Genomic DNA, 24,508 nt, shown 5'->3' on the forward strand with positions numbered 1-24,508 from the left:
CAACATGTTTCTACTTACGGACTTTTGCAGCACTCTGAGCACTATTATATTCTTAATTGCAAAGTCTTGTACTTTAGATGTTTGCTTTTTTCCAGTGCGTAAAACTAGCCAGTGGTGTATTCTGAATCTTCCCCTTAACAAATTACAGTCCTGAGCTCAGCTACAGTATAGTCCTTTTGTTCTTGTGTATAGTATTTGCACTCTCTCTCTCTCACTTACTTACTCACTCATTCAAACACACACACACACACACACACACACACACACACACACACACACACACACACAAACACATGCTCTCTCTCTCACTCACTCACTCACTCACTCACACACACACACACACACACACACAACCACATGCTCTCTCTCTCTCACTCACTCACTCACACACACACACACACACACACACACACACATGCTCTCTCTTTCTCTCTCACACACATTCTGTTTCTCTCTGTGTCTGTCTTTCTCTCTTGCTCACTTTTCCTCTCTCTCCACAGTTGAATGTCATGTTTTGTTTTTAGTGAATGGACATTTGTCTTCTCAATGTTTTCCTAAACCTGTGTGTGTGTGTGTGTGTGTGTGAGAGAGAGAAAGAGAGCGAGAGAGAGAGAAAGAGTGTGTATAGGGGTGTATTGTATTGGAGGCACGATTTGCTTGTATGGTTTTGGGCAGTGTTACACTCAGACTGGTTTGCTGCAGATGTGTCTGGTTGAACTGGTATGTGTGTACACATGTATTTCCATCACTCTGGCCTGTATTAAACTAAGTGCTTTGTTTTTTTGCAGATTAGAGTGTAATGGTCTAATGGAGCTGAACAGAGATGAGGTCCCTGTTTTTGTGAGTATAAGAAGCAGACCTGCTCAGACCTTTTTGCTTCCTTCAGTCTGCATCTCATATTTCTTTATTTCGTTAGTTAAATGTAGAGATACACAAAATGACAAATAACGAAAATAGTGGATTTTACTGAACATGCAAATCATTTGCTTCACTGCTTTTATTTATGAACTCACACACTGTTTGTAGATATTGTATATTTAGATTTCTCATGTGTTTCTGCTCATTTTCTTCTTTGCTCTACCTCTCCCTCGTTTATGTGAAATTCTATCCATTTTTTTTTTCCACCTTTATCCTCATGGGATCTGTCCTTTCATTCTTTCTGCCTGACAAATATCATTTATTTCAGGTTCTGTGCGTGCGTGAGTGCGTGCGCGAGTCTGTGCGTACCCTCAACATTTAGCAGTTGTGATTTAAAAAAAAAGAATTTGTGCATATAGTCAGAGGAACATATCGGTAAAATTTTTTAATATGTACTTCTGCGTGGAAACATTGCCCATTCACATTCTTACAAAAATCATTTATGACAAATACATAAAAAAGCGTTGAGTTTATATACAAATCAATCAGTGCCAGAAACTCAAAATTCAGATGATGTTGACAGCGACCTAGAGTCCACATTGAAAGACAATGCGGCCTCCTTGCTTTCCCAGCAAGCTCAGGTGCGGTCAACTGTCTTTGAATAGTCTGATGGCTTACTGTGTGTTACCCTGGATTACCAGCAGCAGTAATGACAGCATTTTCCTTCAAAACCACAAAGTTGAGTTAGTCTGTCTTGCCTTGGTGTTATTACTCTTGACCTTCTAGACCTTGAGAGATCAGCAGTGGAACCATTTGTTGGGAATCTTCTCTGTAGCCTGGAAATGGTAGTCCTAGCAACTCCTAACCATCTGGTGATGTCTGCTTATGTTTTAAACCAAGCTGAAGCATGAAATGGAACATACTGTAAGAGTGTGTGAAGATAAAATGCACAAAAAGTTTTTATTATATTTGATACCAAGACATGTACCCTGGACTCACATAGCATGTTTTGTGCACAGAGATATAACATGAGGGCTAGGTTATCCACAATAAACACTCTCATGACAGTAATCTTACCTTACCTGTGTTCTTAATGAAACAGGACAAACAAACTAATGAATTTGGGAGTTTTGTAACCATAATACATATATATGGTATAGTGTGTGTATCTTGAGAACTGGGACAAAATGTATTTAATTTGTTTGTTTTTTTTAACATTTTTTTTAAATTATTATTATTATTATTATTATTATTATTATTGCTGTAATATATATTGTTGAATAGTGAGGTGTGGAGCACCCTCTTTTGGAGCAACTTCCTAGTTGTAACATTTTTTATACAAATGACAACCTTTTCAGTGCATTACAGGATTTTTTTAACACAATATAAATTTTTTTGTTCTTGAAAATATAGGTTTTGTCTAATAATCAAGTGTTTTTTGGAACTGTCATATACCTATTTTAAAATTACATTTTGAATAGTATTTAATTAGGATAAAAATTGGCTTCCTCTAAGGTATTATGAAAAATCCATCCACACATCTCATGGTGTTTAATTCAATTCAATTTTATGTATATAGTGCTTTTAACAATGGTCATTGTCTCAAAGCAGCTTCACAAAATGAAAAGAAAATTTACAGAAGTGTATATGATTAAGAAAAATTTATTTAGATAATAACGAGATTGTCCCTGATGAGCAAGCCAAGGGTGTCAACGACTGTGGCAAGGAAAATCTTTCTGAGATGGCAATAGGAAGAAACCATGAGAGGAACCAGACTCAACAGGGAACCCATCCTCAATTTGGGTGATAATGGATAACAGGAATTATATAATGACATCATGCTGCTGGAAGTTTAGTATAACAGAAGTTGTCTAAGTTAACATGGAGTCCAGTTCAGCACAGTGATGAGTCAGCAGGTGCAGAGGGCAGGAGCACAGGAGCAGCATGTGTAGATCCAAACCATCATGAAGCAGAATCTAGCTGAAGCTGCTCCTTCTCTGGATGCCTTAGGATCCTCGCAGGGTTGGCCTTTGTCTACTGAAGCTGGCACAATCTCTTCAGTTGCCTCAGAATGGGTTGAATTGAATTGAATTGATGGTGTTGACATCAATATATAAGACAGAAATTCTGTTGTTTGTTTGGGCAGCGCGCGGCAAGAGGTATACATGGTCGGTGCTGTTTGCACAGGTAGTCAGTCACATGCAATTATCAGCTTTTATGTCATGCTCTAAGCGTTTCACAGGTGTCCCTTACCAACTGTAACGGTCGGCAGTTTCATCCTTAACCTTTACATCATACTGTGATCATGCCACAGACATTTCTCTTTGGATTACAGTAGGCAGATTCGTCTGCAATAAAAACGCATACATCAGGCCATGTTTAGGGCCACGAAACCCTGGATTTGACTAAAAAACATCCACAGCGACAGGACAGACGTAGGGGCAGCTCAAACATTGGGCAGCGTGGGGACCACACACTCCTTTCACAGATAATGGTAGCACACAGGCATCAGGATCTGCATGTAGGCAGAGACACCAGTAAAGACCATATATACGCGGCTAGAAGACGCGGGTAACCTCTAGTAAATTATAAAAGGAGAGAGCCTTGAAAGACATTAGAGGTTTTACAGATATAAAACTATTACATTTTATTGTAAACATTTATGCAGCATTTAACACTTTGGGATTATTTTTCAGATCTTCAAAACATTTTTAATGTACACAAGTTTTTAGTAAATCCAGCATTAATTTTTCTAAACTGACAATTTACCCTTAAATAACAGTGCCAGTCCTGTCATGGAATAATTCCACAATTGTCTTTTTTTTTTAATTAAGGTTAGGGATCTTTAGGCAAGGATATTAGGAAAACTGAATTGAAATGCTGTTTAATTTAATAAGATGCTCATTAATCTAGACTGTGTCATACACTTTCACCCAGTTAGATGCTAATGTTAAAATAATGATGTTAATAATAAAAAAAAGTAAGATGCAGTATTTTTTTTTAAAGAATGATGATACTGTAGTTGTGTTTTCCAAAATCTAAACAAACTAGTAGCCACCTTTTTAACCGCAGTAAACCCTGACCAGGCAGGCACTAAGGTTACACAATGTGTAGTAGTCTTTCTTTTTTATCTTTATAAAAGTAAATATCTTACTATTGTATCTGTTTAGAACATGTTATCTGTTTATTGTGAAAAAAACATTTTTTTTTTACATCCCTTTGTTTTATGATGTAATGAGAATAATAGTCATAATGGTCACAATAAGGCAACGTGAACTTCAAAGCATAGCTATTGTGAACATCAAAATGCATTTTTTTTATTTCTTCATTCATTCAATTTGAATAACTGGTTGCCAGGTCATGCTGGCTTAAAAGTTATAAATGACAAATGTAAATATTATTAATTATATGCAAACCATTTACCTAAAAATAATATCCAGTATACAAGTTGAATAAATGCTGTACTAGCTGCTTGTCATTATCATATTGTCACCACCTATCATCTGTAATAAGTTTCAAGGGTAGTGATGATGAAGTTTCAGTCTGGCTGTAAGAACTGTAAGAAGGTGCAAATGAAAGGGCAGAGATTTAACATGTAGTATTTGTCTATCCAATGGTTGGGAATATTTCTAATTGCAAATAGACATCACCAGTGCATCCATAGGACTGCTGGCTGCTCCAGTTGGCTCCTTTCCCCCCCCAAGGCCCAAAACGTATTCAATTTAAGACAGACCCTTTTGCTCTGCTGCTCATCTGTGGAATTCCCTGTGGAATTCCAGACTTAAAGCACTTTGAGATGTGTCTACATGAAAAGTTCTATAGAAATATATTATCTAAATTATAATAATAATCATCATCATCATCATTATTGATGTGCATCGCATAATGTCAGTCGATATTTTGATTAAATTTGCTATAAACTATAATTTATGACTCAATAGGCAAATAGTCCAAAAAGTACTCTGTGTGTGTGTGTGTGTGTGTGTGTGTGTGTGTGTGTGTGTGTGTGTGTGTGTGTGTGTGTGTGTGTGCACGGTGTGTGACAAATGGTTAACATATTGGGTTTAAACGGTTTCAGGTGTCCTTGAATATTCAATAGCTCAAGTGTTTTGTCTGAGTGTGTGTTGTGCGTTTTAGTCAAGTAGAATATTCACTGATGTAAAACATTCACAAGATTTCTGTCAGCTTTTGAGTTAAACTTTTTTTTTTCCTCCCATGCTGTTGAACACATTGTCCGTCAGATTTCTGTAGCAGGGGTGGGGTTTTACGTGATGAGGTTGCTGAAGGTGCCCAGCCCTCCTCTTTTTGATCTGGGCTTCGAGACAACAAAGTCATTTTTTAAATGTGTTTATTTATTTCTTTTGGTATGGGTGTTGGTGTGGGTTTCCAATGCTCCACGTTCCATTCTTTGTCTTAGCAAGTTAAAGCCTTCTTTACCTGATTTGCCTCATCAATTTTTTTCTTTAGTCCTATCACTATCTTTCCAGATTTTAATAATGCAATTATTCTATATAAAGTTATACAGTCTATGTGCTGAAACTACTAAATTTGTTTTTTATATAGTCACATCTCCTTAGTTGTTTTCTTTGCTTGAGGCAGACTAATTGAATAGAATAGAATTTAACTGTACATAGACTTTCGCACAGCAGTGCATGTCTGTAAATTGTCTTTTAAAAAATATGTTTTGAAGTTTCATTTAATGTTTTAGGTGGCAGGATTATAAAAAGTAGTGCATACCCCAGCCTTGAGACGCTTTGTTCCACCAGGACATTTTTGAACCAGTTGGAGCATGTTAGGTTTAAACAAACTTTTTAAAAAAATTGTAAAAGTTTTCTTTTACGAAGGTCAATGAGGAGAATATTTTTTTCTTTTTGTTGCTGTTGGATGAAGGAAAGAAAAAACATATTCTGGTGTCCATTATTTTAACAGCCTATGTGTGTCTCCTCTGGCAACTGTGATTTATAGTCTGCTTGTCCCAGACGGTTGGTATATATGTTCACTCAACTAACAGTGAGCCAATATGAATTACACAAATCTAGGAAAATGCTGAGGCTAAAAGCAGCTTTGGATTATCTCAGTAGTAAAAGTGCTAAGCATGTGAACCTGTCTGTTTGACATGAACAAACATGATAAAGGAAGTACTGTAGTACCCATTTGTCAGTTTGTTGCCTGGTAATGTACTATGCAAATGTTTTTGTTTAAACATAATATTTCTCTCTCAGGTAAGTGGAGTTACAGCTAGTCATGTGAGTATTTAGAGGTTAAGATAAATGAGAATTTAAAAGTACTTGGCATAATTGAGATTTCTGATATGGTGATATCTAACTACTGGGCCATTTAAAATATTTTAACTTTTCTTTATGTCGCATATCCATTATTAGCTCTTTAGATAAGAAATTTCCTGGAAATTAATAGTGCACTGAATTATGATAAATACTGCACTGAAGATTGTTGTTACTAATTCACCATAATAATAATAATAATAATAATAATAACATTTGCACAATGCACATTTGTTTCTATGACTTGAAACTTGAGATGGATATCTATGAATGAAACACAAATAATCCATGGGAAGATCCATTTTGTCATTTCTGTCATTTGCTTTGGCTTGTGTGGAACACTGTGACTCATGTAAGGCCAAGTATTAGAGTAAGAGTGTAATTGCACCTATTAATCTTTTACCTAGTCTGAGTTAGTCACCCTTTAAGCTAAAAAAAATATAAGCAAAATAAAAGTTGTTATTGGATATTCTACAAAAACAAAGAAAGAAGATGTTGTACTCTGGGGACATGATTTATACATTGCACGTGCTTTACTTTTTTTTTAATTTTACCTCACTTTGGTGTAGTATCAAAAATTGGAGTCTTAATATTATTTTTCCACTCCTTCAGTTGAGGGTTGCATTTACAACAGGTTTAGAAGTTCATACGAGGCTCCTCAAGGACCATGTATAACACCTAATTCTGGGAATTCGTGATCTGTAATTTTATTCATAGCACTTGCAGTTTTGAAACAGGACATCCTTCTGAGTGAGTGTTTCAATGACCACAGCTTTATGCTAAGGCAGTATTGTATTTCTGAGCTTTCACATCATTAGAGAGTAAAGCTGGGTATAAATGATTGGATGGGCCAAATTTGATTTGTAATGTGATTTTATTCTAAAAGTATTACAAATTTATAAATATCCCAATTTGAGATGGTTTTCCCCCCTGATTTTGTTGAAATTTGGCAAAACCATTAAACAAAAAAGTTGAGTAATAGTAATACCACTGGCAACCTTTATTCAGCAGCTTTACAACTGAATTGAACATGATTACTGTAATTAAATGTAGCCAATACCTCATAACATTAGTTCTACAGTTAATAGGTAAACAGTACAACATAAGTGAATAATTAAAAATGTAACTTCAAATTTTGAAGTTTCCCCCTTTCTTTTCTAATTACCATGTGGAGACTTTGTTTCTGTATGTACACATGGCCACTTTCTTTCAGTCATCAGCTTGAGGATAGAGATGCTGGTCTTGAGAATGCCATGTTTTCTTTTTCCATCACTCTTTTTAAAAAGAAAAATTAAAACTTGAACCTTTATAATCAGCAGCAAAATGTTCAAGAATGTGAAAGGTACTAAACTTTAACACCCGGAGAAGACTTCTTGATGGTCTCCTGATATTCTATTAGACCCTAAGAATGCATGTGAAACTGCATATTTTCATAAACTCCTAATTTTGCTGCGCAAGAAAAAGTAACTGGTCCACTGTTGCATAGTCTAAGTAGAAGCAGCATTGTTCCTCCTGACTCATAGGTTTAGCTTTTGGGTGGAGTTCTCTGCCCGGGTCCCTGGCATAGACTTTTCCTGGGAGGCTGGGGAATGTGATTTTTCCTATAATTGTAATGTACCTTCTGGTTCAGACAACCTCTGTGACCATTACATTCTGTGCTCCTGGTGATTTGAAAACCAGCAGTTTTTACTAAATTGCATGAAATTGAAATGTCTGCTATTTGTTATGTAGCATCCATAAATAGCGAAGGTAACTGGACTAAAATGAATGTTTCTTTTATGAGATCCACAGTATAATGATTGAAAGATTTTCTTGAAAGCTGGGTAGACAGACCCATTCCTCAAGTGGTAAGTAAAGGCATAGGGAGCAGAGAGAGATTTGAAGTGTGCCTGTACTATTAAACAGGAAGATGTTACAGTATAATTAGACTTTAAACTGCTCTGCATACTCACTACCAATAGTATCTGCATTAAGAACATGTAACAGTAAACAGACATGTAAACAGATTCATCATTTTAATTCTTTGTAAAGCTTGGGATGTTTTATTTATTTTTATTTCCAATCTTGTGCACATTTTTAACAAGTGAAGGGCATGAAGAAACTTTCTTGGTAATCTTTACATTTTGAGTCTTACTTGGGGAGTAAGAATACAATCTTTATTTAGACTTTGCTCAGTTGGCACAACAGAACCAACAAATATAGATTAACGTTTTGAGGTTTGTGAATTTCTTGAAAAATGAATCATGTGCTGCGTAAAGCTTAGAAATTGTATATCGACACCACGTCTTTTTTGATTTTTCAGTCACCACCTCTCATTTCCCAGGGTTTTATCTTTTAGTGATCTGAGTGAACAGAGTACCAAAGCCGGTGAAGTGGTGCTATAGTAGAGAACTGCTTATTTTGGTTTTCTGAGGTCTATATGAGAGTCTGGTATTGTAATTTTTTAAAACTTTCTGAATAGCTAAAGATTTTATGGTCTGAGAGCTATGTTTGTCTGGATCTAAAAGAATGCTTTGAATTATTGTCCTGCTAGAACATCTAAGGATGACTCTCTTGGCAAAAGCAGTGAGAATTTGCTGATAAGTGTCCTGGAACTTGACAGAGGTTCTTAATGCCAAGTCTCCTAACAAGGGCCTTTGGAAGCAAAATGGCTTATTCGCAAGCATTCAGTACATTACTCTGCAAAATTTCTGCATGACTATAATTACATTTATTGGTGATTTAGCTCGATTTTAAATCTCTCCATCTGGCAATACATCCCACTTTCAATCAGTTCCAATGACTTTAGCAAACTCCATATGTGTGCGTCTGAGGTTTAATGAGATTAGAGTAGGAGTCTGGAACATTTTTAAGGGCCACTTGCTAGCTTTATTAAATACATAGTCATGTGTGCATACATTTTTATTTCTATTTTATGTTTAATTTTTGTATTGCCTTACCAAAGGGAAATTGTTTGTACCTGTATATGAATATTTATACACTCTACAGAAGTGGAAAGAACCATATTTGGGTTAGATGTCTCCAAAGTCTATCAATCACTCCTGGTGATGAACTGTTAGGAGGCCTTAACACTAGAGTGTTTTTTTGGGGGGAAATTAGGAGACGGTCTTCTTAAATGTGTTAAAACATTATTAGCACAGCAAGAATTACATGTTGCACAGACTAGGAATTTATGTTGCAATTCTTGAATCAAGTTGCCAATTTGGCAGAATGGCGGTACAGTACGTATCTGTGCCCTTTTATACCACCAAGAACCCCAGTTGGATTCTAAACTTTATTCTGTTCCCTGTGGTTGAGTGGCTTTACTCTGGGCTCTCTGGTTTCCACCATCTTTGCAAAACCATGAGGGATGCATGGACTACTAACTAGTGCTGTTTCTGTGCTATGATGAGGCCTAAATCCTGACTGATACAGTTCATGTATGTTATTTCTATGTTGATATGAACATAGTTGCTGTACTACTATCTTTTACAGAATCTTGGAGATAAAGGGGAGGTTTGATATTGGCCTGTAATTGGACAGCTGACAGGGGTCGAGGTCAGGCTTCTTAATTATTGGTTTGATAACTGCTAATTTAAAAGATTTTGGAACATACCCAATGCTGAGTGAAGAGTTAATTATCAACAGGGGTTCTGTTATTGCTGGTACTATCTGTTTAAGAAAATGTGTCTGTACAGGATCTTGTATACAGGTTGATGTGTTTGTAGAAGAGATGAGTGAAATTAGTTCATTCTCTTCAAGGGGAGTAAAGTATTCTAGGTTCCGATCTGACATGGCTAGATTAACATCAGCATAAATTACATTGTTTGGTTTAAAAGCTTCAATTTTATGCCTAATATTTAAATTATTATAATTAAAAAAGTTCATAAAGTCCTCACTATTACACGATGTTGTTGTGGAGATTTCTGCAGTGGTCTTATTTCTGGTTAATTTGGCTATGGTATTAAATAAAAATCTAGGATTATTTTTGTTATTTTCTATAAAAGTGGAGTGAAATGTTGATCTAGCTACACTAAGAGCTTTTCTATAGTTCAGGATGCTCTTCTTTCATGCCTTTTGAAATACTAACAGTTTAGTTTGACGCCATTTACGTTCTAATTTCCGATTGGTCTGTTTTAAAGTGCGTGTATGATCGTTATACCAGGGAGCGAGTTTTTTATCTCTAATAATTTTTCTTTTAACTGAAGCTACATTATCTAAGGTGTAACGAAATGTTGACTCTAAATATTCAGTCGCCTGATCGAGTTCTGTGGGGTCAGACGATGATCTAATCAAAGTTGGTAGTTCTGGGAGATTACTGATAAAATTCTGTGTGGTAGTTGATGTGAATGTACGTTTAATACGGTAGCGCGGCGCTGTGCATACGTTATTACTATGACACACTTAAATTGAGACAAGATAGTGATCTGATATAACTTCAGACAAGGGAGTTGTAAATAAATTTCTTATACTCAATTCGAATATTATTAAATCTAAAGTGTGACCTGCTTAATGAGTGGGTCCTACTACACACTGATTTACTCCTACTGAGTCCAGTATGGACATAAATGCTCTACACACAGGGTCTTCCAGATTCTCAAAATGAATATTAAAATCTCCAGCAATTAACGCCTTGTCTACAGAAACGACTAGTTTTGAGAGGAGATCTGCAAATTCACTGAGAAATTCAGAGTACGGCCCTGGAGGTCTGTAAATGATAATTAGTGAAATGATAAAAAGCGCTGGCCGCTCCTTCCGTGTGCGCGAGCTCACAGACACCCCTGATTGGCTGTAAAGCCGTGATTAATGTGGGAGCGCAAGTACCTCTCATCCCTCCCCCCTGAGAGAGCTCGGCCAATCAGCTCTCTCTATGCCTTCGGCTGTGAGAGGAAAACAGCATCACCCGGGGTTCGAACCAGCGATCTCAGGATGATAGGGCGAGCGCTTTACCACTGCCCCTGAGTGACGACTCTATGCAGCTAGCAGACGGTTGGTTTAGCCTGTCTGTCTGCTCCCTGGCCTGGGCTCTGGATTGTCACCGATTGACTAGGCCTCTTCTGAGACTATGAGCTATACTACAAGAAATGAGAGCAGCACCTTCCCGAGTGGAATGGACACCGTCCCGCCCTAACAGGCCAGTTTTGCCCTCAAAGGTGTTCCAATTATCTATAAAGCCCACGTTGTTTTCAGAGCACCACCTGGACATCCAGCGGTTCAGCGACCATAACCTGCTGTAAGTTGTGTCACCACGTCTCATTGGGATAGGACCAGAGCATATTACGTCATCAGACATTGCCTTCGCTAATTTGAACACCTCTATAAAGTTATTATTACTAACCTCTGACTGACAAAGGCGTATATCATTAGCTCCAGCATGTACTACTATCTTAGAGAACCTATGCTTTCCTAGAGCCCTGAGATTACCTGCTATGTCCGGTGCTCTGGCTCCCGGGATACACCTAACCACTGCCGATGGCGCCCCTAAAGGTCTAGCTAATTTCATGTGCCTCATTATAGAGTCTCCTATAACCAGAGCTTTTTCAGGTTTCTCAGTGGGTGCATCACTGAAATTTTCCAGGAGGACTAGCTTCATTTAGAGCTACATACTCGTCCTGTTTAATCCAGGTTTCATTGGGGGGGTGGGGCGACCGCATCTTTTTGAACTGCTTGCTCACGCACCATTAGGGGTGGAGTAACACACTAGCTAGCCGCTCCTTCCGTGTGCGCGAGCTCACAGACGCCCCTGATTGGCTGTAGAGCCGTGATTAATGTGGGAGCGCAAGTACCTCTCATCCCTCCCCCCTGAGAGAGCTCGGCCAATCAGCTCTCTCTATGCCTCGCGGCAACGATACGAAAACAGGAAGCTGTTTCGTTTCAATTACTTGAAATGAGATTTGGATGGAGTAGAGCACCAACCTTGAGGGCACCAATTCCTCAGTGAGTACTGCAGCATCTCTGTGACTACAGTGGGCTTCCTGGGCCTAACAGGCTTGTAAGGCATCATCTTCTACTTTGTCGTGTCCTTCCAGCCGTCCGTCCTGCTCATTCTTAAAGCCAGCCGATGATGGAACAAGTGCTTTATATCCAAACACCTGCTCTTTAACGGAAGTCCTGTAGGCTGATTGTTCACCTACTGTACAGTACGTGCATATGTACTGAAGAGCAACACTACTGAAAATGTGCATTAGTGCATAGGTTAACACATCTCTCTAGGGCAAAATTATGTTCAGCCAGTTCTTTGAACCTAATGTTTATTTCCCTTCTACAATGTATTTTTATTTGTGTGATTTTTAAATTGTTAATTTTGTAAATTGTTAAAAGCCTCCCTATTGCCATCTCAGGGAGTTTTTCCTTGCCACTGTCACCGTCACCCTTGGCTTGCTCATCAGAGACATTTCATTCATTCATCTCATTATTATCTAGACACAATTTTCTCACATATACAATTTATTATTATTATTTATTATTTTTTAATTATTATTTTTTAAATTAATTTCTTTCATTTTTTGAAGCTGCTTTGAGACAATGACCATTGTTAAAAGCACTATATAAATAAAATTGAATTTAATTTAATTGAAATTTCATTGTGATTCGGAAGTGACTCAGTACCTGGGCTTTAAAGGTCAGGGTGAAGCGTGAAGTCATTAACCAGATCCATTTTATTTATTTATTCAATCATGACTAACAGTTTTTATCCTCACTCATGGTTGTAGTGGATTGTGAGCTTATCTCAGGAACACACCCTGGATGAGATATCAGTCAGTCACAGGACACGCACGCTTGGGCCATGCTGGATAATCAGTATTGGCAAGTTTTTGGAAGTAAGAACCTGGAGTAAAGCCATTCAGCTATGCAGAACATGTGGAATGCCACACACACCCACACACAGTAACCATAGTATTTTCTGATTGTACTTTGTTCTACTTCATAAACTGAAATTTCATAAAACAATATCATCAAAAATGCACACTGGTGGAATTAACTGGTAAAATGTTAATTATTATCAAAAAGTTAAAAATGTAGCGTACTTGTATTACAAATTGTATATTTATTTCCTGAGAAATATAAATGACCCATATAACAACTTCTGACTTGTCTGGCAATATCTGTCTCTCTGTTCTTCTATCTTTCCCATCGGTCTTTCTTTCTTTCTCTTTCTTGGTTTCTTTCTCTTTCTTTCTTTCTTTCTTTTCTTTTTTGTTTTTTATACACTGAAGCTAGATTTAACTTACTTTAAATGGCAAGTAACATCCCTTTAGATAGGACATTAGATAGGGTACATGTGATGGTGTTTCAAGTGGACTGGGTGAGGACAAATCCTCTCTGTTAATATCTCTCGCTATCAGTTTTTTTATGTTTAAGTGCTGGGAAAGTGTGGAAAACATGTCATGAATTAATTAAATAAAGGAGAAAGGAAATTGTTTTATCAATATAAAGTAATGTAAAGAACAAAAAGAGGAAAGTACTGTAAATGCAGTGGTGCTTTTGGTGGTGTGGGGTTTATATGCAGGACTGGAGCACTGAGAATCCCTGGCTTACTATTCAACTTTATCTGAAGGACTGAGTTACAGAAAGAGGAAAGTCCTTACTCCTTACCCATTCCCATACCTAACAAAGTTCTTTACCCCTTTATGAAGGTTCTACTTACTATTCACTGTTATAGCAAAGGGGCCCCTTAAATGACAGGAAGTGAGAGAGACGGCTGTAGAAGTAGTTTGAAAAAAATCAAAAGAGGGTTTTATGCAGAACATGGGGAGAAAGTGAAAAGAGCCTTGTCTTGCACAAACCTCTCAGTCTGCAGTAATGTTCCCCTCACCATTTACAAGGTGTGTCTTTTGATCCAGGGTCCTGTAAATGAAATCAGTGGTCTAAAGTATGTTTGCTTTTTTTTCAATTTCATCTGAGTTGAATGTCTGTATTACTCAGAGTGGAGGTACACAAAGCGTTTCTGTCCTGTTCCAAGGCTTGATTTCAGATATATAGGAAAGCTCACAGTCATAACACTCCTGTTGTCTTGTTACCATCAAATTAAACATGATATAAGAAAAATTAAATGGTTGAAAAATAAAAACAATTAAAAAAATACTTTTATAAGCTCTGCCTTATTATTCAATTTAATGTTCTTCTTCGCCTGTGTATAATAATGTGGCATTAAAAAATACCCCAGTACTCTAGTTTTAACAACAGCACTTTACCAGCTTTTTCATCTAATTGATCCTATTCTATACTGTATGGATCTCTGTTTGGTCTGGCTAATACTGTGGTTCTATTTTAACAAAGCAGCATCTCTGCTTTGGTAGTTGATTTTATTTTACATACATTATTACTGTATGTATTCTCTGCATGTTTCAAGATTTTCTCTTTTATTTCAACAAACCCAACTGAATATTTTCTCCCATAACAGTCTGCTGAAACATATTTATGGAAAGGAAGAGCGTGGTAAGAAAAAGTACACAAGCAAAGGGGATAACTTGGTCTTTGGTAAGCAGTGCCACAGGCTCATCGCCTCCATGCCATGCTGCACTGTTGCAGCAATTTGTGCTGAATGAATCCTGACCAAGTTTTTAGTGTATAAATTCACAAACTTTTCAGAAATTGGAGATTTCTGTATTGTAAATACTGTACATTGATTACTGTCTTGTCATTTTTGACTCATTATGGCTAGTTATCTGTTATCACCCCAATGTGGATTGGCGCCCTCGGCTTGCTCATCACTGACAATCTGATCATTTTGATTCTTACACATTAACATTTCATAAAAACTTCCATAATTATCATTGTGTATAGCTGCTTTGTGACGGTGACAATTGTTAAAAGCGTTATACAAATGAAATTTAATTGAATTAGATTTTTGATTCTTATGTGGTGTAAACCATAACAAGAAAGTCTCAAAATATTTTACTTTGTGTGTAATGAATCTGTAAATTTTATTTTTAAATAAAATAAAAAAAAATAGATTTTACATATAAAAAATTGTGAAATACACATATGTATAATAACTAGCGTATATTTAAATATTATATATAACATTTATATATATATATATATATATATATATATATATATATATATATATATATATATGTGTGTTTTTATTGCAGTGTTTTTCTGCAAACAGAAATTAATTTTTTTTTATCATATTATATTAAATTTTTCCATCAAAGACACTTGCTATTCTTAATCTAGTCCTTGAAAACGATGTACTTAATTAGTCTCATTAAAATCCTTTCTAGATACGGTATCTCACAAACTCACTAGGCCTTTTCTGTTACAAATTTATCACCAGAACCCATTTTTCCCCCACTGCTGACATTTAGTGCCTCTGGCTCAGTGAGAAGGTTTTAAAACAATATCAAAACTTGAATGACTGTATCGGTTTCAAAACATATATATTTTTTTTATTATGATGACACTAGCGTACTTAATTAATAATTACCTACACAGGCATATCTCTATTACTGCATTTTTGGGTAAACGTTGATTTTCCTTCATGCACATTTAAGATTATTGTATTTGTTGCATGATGTGTATGTAATTATTCCAGCTCTCCGATACTGGATAAAACAGTAACTGTGCCATCCATGTGTAGACCAAGTCAAGGATTTTGAATCTCTCCATTGTGACATTTATAAATGTTTCTTGAGTGAAATATATGTTTTCATATTTTTTTGCTCTGTCTCTTTTTATTTCTCAGGGTCAGGTGGAAGTGTGTGCAGTGCTGCAGGATCATCTGTCTGTTCAGGACAATTCTGAGTATTATGTGTTATTAAAAGGCTCTCGTATCCATCATGTCACCACAGCCCAGAGGAAGGAAGAGAGCCGCTTATTGAGCTTCACCATACCTGGTAGGTCTTGTCATCTCATCATAACTAAACAATCACCAATAACAAGTTCATTATATGTACAGGGCTCTCTAGAATTATTACCACTTAGACAGTGATGCATTAAAAACATGGCAGTAGGCAGGCAGTAGAATTTTTGAACAGTGTAGTATTCACTTATTCGTCTTTAGTCAGTGATTTTTTTTCTTCTTCAGGGAACGGTTGTGGTGGATCCAATAAAAGCTGGCGCAGGGTGTCATAATTATTGGCACCCTTATAACTAATAGAAGTGAATAACAATACAAAGTCTTTTTCTTTGACCTTGAATAAGGTTAGAGATGCTTGTAGGGGCATCTTGCTCCACACATCTATGCAGGACATTGTACTTTGTTTCCTTTTATTCTTAGGTATGTTCCAGTATTTTAATCTTCCCATGAACAACCAGCCAAAACATCAGGGATTCACCCATATATAGATAATTGTCTTTGTATGCAGTTTTCTTTTGTTGTATAACATTCTGATTGTCTAGAATCTGCATGCTTGAATTTGGTTTTTGTAGTTTCTATTGTACTTACTAGAGATGAGGGAATTTTTTTTTCCGATTATTTGCATAATAAGTTTCGTTTGGAATTGTACTGAATCAAAAAACATGATTATTACAGAAACACAATACAAATCGAAATGGCACCTACACTGTACTGTAGATAGATATTGTGTCACTATCTTTCCTGGTGATTCCTATCCCTAGTACTTACACTCAGAGAACACATTTACACTCAGGAACACTATAATAATATTAGGCTTGGCCGATTTTTGCCCCCAATTTTTCAATGCATGACATTGATTCCACACAATGTTAAAATTTTTTCACCTGCACTTTCAGTTCTACTAGATTTCTGTTCTACTAGGGCTAAAATGTTTTTTATTGGAATCAGTTCCAGTTACTGAAAAGGGCAGGGAAGAACACTGAACTCATGGATATAAGTTGGTCAGAAACAATACCAAAATAGGCTGTAACATTCAAGTCATGATTGATTGGAATTAAGGGGACCAAAGTGATCTAAGAAAACCCAAACCATTTTCCCCAAACCATTTCACCACCTTCACGAATCTGGACTGTTGACACAAGGCGGGTTGGGTCGATGGATTCATGCTTCTAATGAAAAAATCTGTGTGCTTCAGCAGGAATCAAGGCTCATCAAACAATGCTACATTTATTTCAGCCTTCTTAACGCTTTGTTCTTGGGTGATAGATGTTAAAGCTTGCCTGGTCATATGCTGTTGCGTCAAGTTTCTAGGTCAGGGATGTTCAAATCCAGGCCTAGATAGCCAGTGCACAGCACATTTTTTTCTGAATCTGCTGATTCAACCAATCTGGATTTAAACAGCCCTGGTCCAGGTGTTAAGATACCTTTCAGCTCACCACAATTGTACAGAGTAATTATTTCAGTTACTGTAGCCTTTTTTGTCAGATTGAATCAGTCTGGCCATTTTCACTTGACCCCTCTCATCAGCAAGGAATTTCCGTTTGCAGAATTGCTGCATGCTGGAATATTTTTTTTCTTTATTGCACATTTCTCTAGAGGTTATTTTGTGTGGAAATGCCAAAAGATCTCCAGTTATATAAATATTCAAAGCAGGCTGTTGTCCACCGACAATCATGCCATTTTGTAGGTAGATTTGAAACTTACTGTACCTGAAGCTTCTGGCCCATATTTGCATGATTTTAGCACATAATAATATTATCATAATAAATTATAATATAATATAAATGCAAGATTTTTTATATTGTTTTTTTTCCTCGTAGGATGAAAATTTTTTACATTTAAAATAATGATTATGATTAGTTTCTCAGTGTATTTGAGTCATTTCCTCTGCGAAAAATGAGCATGGTTGTTGTACCACATTACACTGTGAGAAAAAGAGGGAGGAACAATGTTAGAAAGCTAATTATACTGAGGAAACAATCCTGTCTTGCTTAATAATATGCACTTACTATTAAAATCCCAATTCCTAAACGAACGCAGTATAACTGTTTAAAATAAATAAATGAATAGGTAAGTGAGTCTGTATGTTAATTTGACCTACTGTTATACTGTATGTTGTAGAGTTTTTAACCCCCCTCCCCCCTCTTTTTTTTTTTTAAAGGTCACAATGTTGCGGAAAAGGTGTCTGTACAATTGTACTGCTATGACGAGAGCAGCAGCTTCAGTCAACCAATCTTGGTGTCTGAAGAACTCTCATTGGAGTACAAACGGGATGCTGTACAGGAAGTGGCTGATCTTCTCATATCTGACCTCGATAACCTTACTTCCAGCACGCATTTGGACATCCAGAGGAAATTTTGCCTTGAAGAGAATAACCAGCCAGAGCAGACTAGTTCTGATGTAAATAAACAGCATGGGACCTCAAGTCTAGATAAAGAATGTTTTGAATTTAGCCAAAGACTAGATACACTTAAAAAAAAAACAGGGAGCCACAATCCAGAAGAACCTCCTGAATGCTGGGTGCCTGATCCTGGTGAAGGATGTATCATAAAGACGTGCAGTGACGTTGATGTGAAAATCACACAGGCGGTTTCAAACATGTACTCTCTCCTGGAGTGGACCAGCCAAAAGTCACAGAAACCACAAGGTGAGAGCGTTACACTGGTACATTTCATTAAACCTCAGTTTTTTTTTTTAATTCTGGATCGAGATCTAAACTGAAAACACTCTGGAAACACTCTTGCTCTTTTATAAAAAGGCTTATCCAACTTAAAAAACCGACAGACATTTACTTTGTAGATAGTACACAGCTTAACTTTTGCTTTTGACCTCGACCTACCTCAGGAGGATACAAACCTATACTGCATGAATATCCTAAATTCTTTGGGGAGGAATGAGATGAAGCAAGCAGAGCAAGTAGAGATTTGCAGTATTAAGTCTGGAAATGTCTAACGGGTGTTTAAGAATACAAGTTGTTGCAAGATCAGGCAGGTGATGTGGACCTTTTGGTCTGCCACATTTTGACAGCAGAGTTTGATGGTATAAGTCAAAAGAAGGGAGAGCAGATGAGTGAATCAGGAATTACTGACTGTTCTATAGGTTTCTTGAATTCTCTAATCAAACTGTCAGGGGTAGCTCAGTGGTTAAGGCATTGGCCTACGGTTCGGACGATCCCAGGTTCAAACCCCACAACCACCAAGTTGCCACTGTTGGGCCCTTAAGCAAGGCCCTTAACTGTTCAGATGTGTAATGAGATAAAAATGTAAGGCGCTCTGTATAAGAGCATCTGCCAAATGCCTAAATGTAAAATGTAAACTCCCTCCTCTTCCCTATGTTGAAAGTAATGTTTGGTCTGGCTCTCATGTCTTGGCTTGACGTAATTTTTGTTGCATGAAACAGTCGCTGATGTGGCAACGACACGCTCTGTAGAGGTAAATTAAATTATTATTATTATTTTTTTACTTTTTGGATGTTAAATAAAATCTATCAATGTATGTTCGACTTGGCCAACATAGCTAAACGAATATATATTTAATCTTGGGTAATGCATGTTTTCTAAACCCCTGTAGCCTATTATAAGAAATAAGAAGGAACTAATTTTTTATTTATTAAAAAGCCCAAGATCATTATTTAAAATCCTTCTGATTGTGCAGCCATAGTTAGTTATAATTAATTTTAGTTATACCTTTAACTATGACTAAAGAATGCAAATATGACCTCTTGCATAACCCAGGGATTTTTTAGTGCAAAATGACAGATTAAGTGCTTGTCTCTTCAACTTATCAGTGCTGCAGAAGGTCAGCTTGATGTGCAATACTTCACAGGCTTTATTCTTTACTACATCTCACATTACATTTACTTCAATTCGAACGCTTATCTTTCCCAATATTGCTTTAAGCAATCGAATCCCAGAGTCAGCAGTAAACAGTGTTTATGTAAACCCAGTAGTTACCAAGGTACACAGTTTTCTCAGATTACTGAAGTCAAATCAACAAATGAATTACAAAACATGTTGATGAGTTGTTTGCTGTGGGAAGTTTACTTTCCATCAGTACAGAATAACTGTTTTCTCAAGGCGGTATCCTTGTGCTCTTGCTGCCACATGGATTTAATATTCGCAGCATCAGCACTACACCTACACACCTGGTCTGGGTGTGTGTTTGTTATTGATGTACACAAGTCACAAGGCCGGTTGTGGAAATATTCTTTATAGTAATTGTTAACCGCCTGGGAATCTAAATACTTTTATTGATCACTCAACAAAATAATATTCTCCCATAGGTGCTGCATATAAAATATGTAGGTTCTGTTCACTACATATGGAATGTGTAAGTTCTGTTCACTACATATAAAGTGTGTGGGTTTCCATGTAAAGTGTTTAAGCAGTGCTGTAAAACACTGAGAGTGACGCACTGTTTGCACGACTGTTTGTTACTGTTGGCAGTACTTATTGTTTGCATTAAGCATAGATTAAGATTAATACAATCACATTTGTATGAAAGCCTTTCCAGTTTGTACCCAAGGTTTTAAAACGATTTACTGCACAGATTTTTTTCTGAAGGTGACTGCAGTTTTAGTAAGCCAGATTTGCAAAGGCAGGAAATTTTTCTGTTTCAAAGACGATCTAGCAAACAATATCGCGCTACCTCGGCATACGAACACCGTGCCTCATGAATTTTCCCTTAAGAACTGAACTTCTGGAAGCAATTTCCCCTCGACATACGCAGCATTTACGGCCGAACATAATGCCAGTTAAATTACACGTATGTTTGGAAGCTGTTCTTTGCATCAGGAGAAAGCCAAGTGAAGCGAGTTTACATTATTATTATTATTATTTTGCATTTTGTGCCTGATTTAGAGAAGATATAGCACCATGGGTCCCAAGAATGTTAGCAAGGACGGTAGCAAGAAGAAAACAGAGCCATGTTCAGCTTTTGTTTTTTTAAAGCAGCCGGTGCCACGAGGAATCATGAAGGTTTATTTACTGTATTTACAATTTATTCCTGTAGTTTTCCCTACTACGTTGGCTAGCCCAGGTAGAACATCCTCCAATGTGCTGCCCAGTGCCATTGTTGTTTCAGTAACCTTATTGACAAGACTAGCAACTCTAAAACATATGGTGCTCTAGTTAGTTAGTTAAGTCATTAATACAAGCCAAAAGGTTTCTTTGTTATTCTCTTAAATGCAGATGATCTGTTCCATCCACCCAAAATATTATCAATATTACCACTTTCCAACACTATAATCATATTTTTGCAAGAACAATCAAAGAACAATCAAAACATTTAGAAAAGACATGTTAATGAAGTAAAATATGACATAAATTGACATTAAACCTTTACATACATTAACAAAACTTTGTCACAGTGTTATTAATTTACACATGCATATGAGTATCAGTAAAGACTAGGGATTGTTTTCTTTTCTAATTCTTACACCGACTTGCTCACCAGGAAACTGCATCTTCAAACACACAGAGCCCATACAGTACATTCTGCTTTTCTCAGGTGCCTGTGCTATTGATTTGTCCTCTCCTGATAAGAGAACAAAAACATGCTTGTTTCAACAAGACAAATGGATTCCCAATATTCTTCTCCTGGCACACAGTAAATTTTAGAAAAATATTTAAATGTCTTTTTGTTCAATAATAAAAAAAGAATATAATAATAATAAAATAATCTTAAATGTTTAATCAAAGTGTTTTGGACTTGAAACTTTACATTTTGAGGATCGTATCTTGACAGCTGAAGTAATTATATCCTAAGGTAGCTATTTTATTTGCATATACTTAAACTGTAGTTTCTCTTGCGCACACACACTGACACAAGCAAGCAAGCATGTAGTGAGCTCTATGCTGCATTCAGGCTGCATTTGCTCACTGACTCAGTCCAGGGTAAAGTAATCACTGCAGGAATTGTGAAGTTTATATATTCAGGAGAATGCAGGGTTTAAAAACATACCTAAAGCTGCAAAGAGAAACATCAATCAGCCATAACAATTGGAACAAACATTTGATGTTGAACATGTTCTTTGTTTGCAAATTACAAACAAAGTTGTTGTGATTCTGATCATTATGAAACATAGAGATTTTAGATTTAGATGACTCTCCCATTCGCCATCATCAAAACATTAATTGAGGAAATCTTGGGAAAGAGTGACTTTTTTTTCAGCTAACTCACATTTTGTTTTTCTTTCAGCTCTTCACCACACTGAGACACCTCTGCACATAGCTGTGCGTTTGGGTCTGTATCACCTCACCCTCTTTTACCTTCATCAATCTGGAGGTCAGGAAATGGCAACACTGCCCAATGAGGAAGGACACACTCCTACTGAACTGGCGCAGAGGAGAGGCCATGCAGAAACCATAAGTGCATTAGCTAAGTGAGCCACATTTTAAAAAAAATTACTAAAATAAATTGCAAATGGGCGGCACAGCCAGAGTCCAGGTTTGATTCTCATCCAATTTCGATTCCCGCTGTGTGGGTGGAGTTTGCATTTTCTGCCCGTGCTTGGTGGGTTTTCTCCAGGTACTCTGTTTTTCCCCCTCAGCCCAAAGACATTAGACTAATTGGCGTTCCCAAATTTATCGTAGTGTGTGAATGCATTTGTGAGTGTGTGTATGTGTGTGTGTTAAATGTTTCTTTAAACCCTCATTGTTATGCAGTTTATTAAAAAAAGAGAGAAAAAGCCCCATATCAGTAGGAGCCAATCAATTCATATTTAGCTAAATGAATAATTAATGATTACTAAATTATTATACATCTTTACTCCAAATAGGTTTGCTGTTTGGATTTCAATAAACAAATACTTTTGACTGAATAATTTGGATTAATAATAATTAATTACTAACTGATGCAGTGATGCTTCTCATTTTTAAACAACAATGTTTTTAGAAGTTGCCTGTAGTCATGGAAAAGACGTTAGTGTTCCAGAAAGGGCCCTATTATTAGCCTGGGTAAAGCAAAGATAACAGCTAAGGCAATTCAGAACTGTTCAACAGAATAAATTTTAAAGGATAGTGCAGGAATGTCAATTTCCGAAGGAAAAAGAACAGGAATAAGAAAGCTTGGTACAGTTGCATAATTGAAAAAAAAAATGCATTAGGAACCATATTTCTGTTTAATGAGGAAAGTAAGAGCATTTTCATATGCATAATGTGATGAGAACTGATAGATATTGGACTAAGCTTTTGTGTTGCCACAAGAAAACCACTTGTTAGTGAAACTAATCAGTAAAACAATGCATGAAAAAAGGGAGCATGAAAATTGGTCATTGAGTTATTGGATAATGGTCATATGTTCTGATGAGTCCAGATTGACCTTATTCCAGCAGGATTGGTGTTTCAGGGTAAGAAGGGATGCACATAAAACAATGCACCCATTATGCCTATTGCCTGTGGATCCAGTGTTGTGATACGTGATTGTTTCAGTCGGCCAGATCTAGACTCGGCGCCTGTATGTAGCAATAAAATGAAGTCAGCTTGACTGCCTGAATGTACTGAATGACCAGGTTATCACATCAAGTGAGTTTTTTACTTCCCTGGTGGCACAGGCATATTCCATGATGGCAGTGCCAAAGTTGATCAAGCTCAGCTTATGAAAGCACTGTGTGGGAGCATGAGGAATTATTTTCACACATGAATTGGCCACCACAGGGTCTTGACCTTAACCCCATTGAAACTTGCTGGAATGTGATGAAGAAGACTTTAGAAATTGGATCAACTTTTCCATCATCTATACAAGATCAGCTAAAAAATAATGTAACTCTGGGCAGAAATAAATGCCGTGACATTGCAAAAGTTTGTCGAAACAATGCCATGGTGATTGCCCGCTGTAATCCAGGCTAAAAGTCTTTTAATGAAATACTGAAATGTGTTACTCTGTTTGCGCAGGCTGGTGTATAATAAATATACAGTAGGATAATATAATATTCCTGATTTGTTTCTTTTTCCTCTCTAAGTGTATCCTGAGTGCCTGTAACTACTTTTATTCCCTAGCTATTAATGGACCTTACATCAATTAAATAGTGACAGCGCAGTGTCTGAGACACTCCAAGATAGAGTACAACCGAATGCCACTTGGGAGTTGTGGGGTGTGGGCACTTTGGAGGAAACAGATCTATCATGGGCTTGTGCTGTGTTGCTTTTGTGAATGTAAGCACAATGCAACTGTAATGATATGTACATCTTTAGTGTTTATTTTTAATACACACTGATGAGACACAAGCTAAGTCAGTGGCATTTTGTGCAAATTATATTACAGAATTGATCATCATCTTACTGATTTTTGTATAACAAATAAATATATGACATGAACAAAGAGGTGTGTTTACCCATATATGGACCTATTCCACAAAGTAACACATTTTGTATAGAATGTCTTTGCATGCCGGAGCATTACAGTTTCCATTTTGTTAAACTAGAGGGTCCAAATCTGTCCCAGGATAACACGAAGATTCACAAAGACATAATTTTGCTAAGGTTGCAGTGGAAGAACTTGCATGCTCTTTATAAAACACTGACCTCATTTGAACCACACTGAACTCATTTAAGAGGAACTAGAATGCTAACTGCACCCCGGGA

General features: G+C 36.8%; 1 protein-coding gene across 4 annotated transcripts in view; it reads left to right on the top strand.

The window, feature by feature from the left end:
• Positions 1-24,508, top strand: part of arhgef28a (Rho guanine nucleotide exchange factor (GEF) 28a) — a 92,395-nt gene that overhangs the window by 11,064 nt on the left and 56,823 nt on the right. For all 4 annotated transcript variants that reach the window (XM_053485677.1, XM_053485680.1, XM_053485679.1 and 1 more), the window contains exons 2-5: positions 789-840; positions 15,814-15,964; positions 18,089-18,574; positions 22,125-22,308. In XM_053485677.1, the coding sequence (XP_053341652.1) occupies positions 808-840; positions 15,814-15,964; positions 18,089-18,574; positions 22,125-22,308 (854 nt within the window). In that variant the 5' untranslated portion in view covers positions 789-807. The remainder of the gene's footprint in view (positions 1-788; positions 841-15,813; positions 15,965-18,088; positions 18,575-22,124; positions 22,309-24,508) is intronic.

The sequence above is a fragment of the Clarias gariepinus genome, chromosome 24 (assembly GCF_024256425.1).
Source record: "Clarias gariepinus isolate MV-2021 ecotype Netherlands chromosome 24, CGAR_prim_01v2, whole genome shotgun sequence".
NCBI classification, from domain to species: domain Eukaryota; kingdom Metazoa; phylum Chordata; class Actinopteri; order Siluriformes; family Clariidae; genus Clarias; species Clarias gariepinus.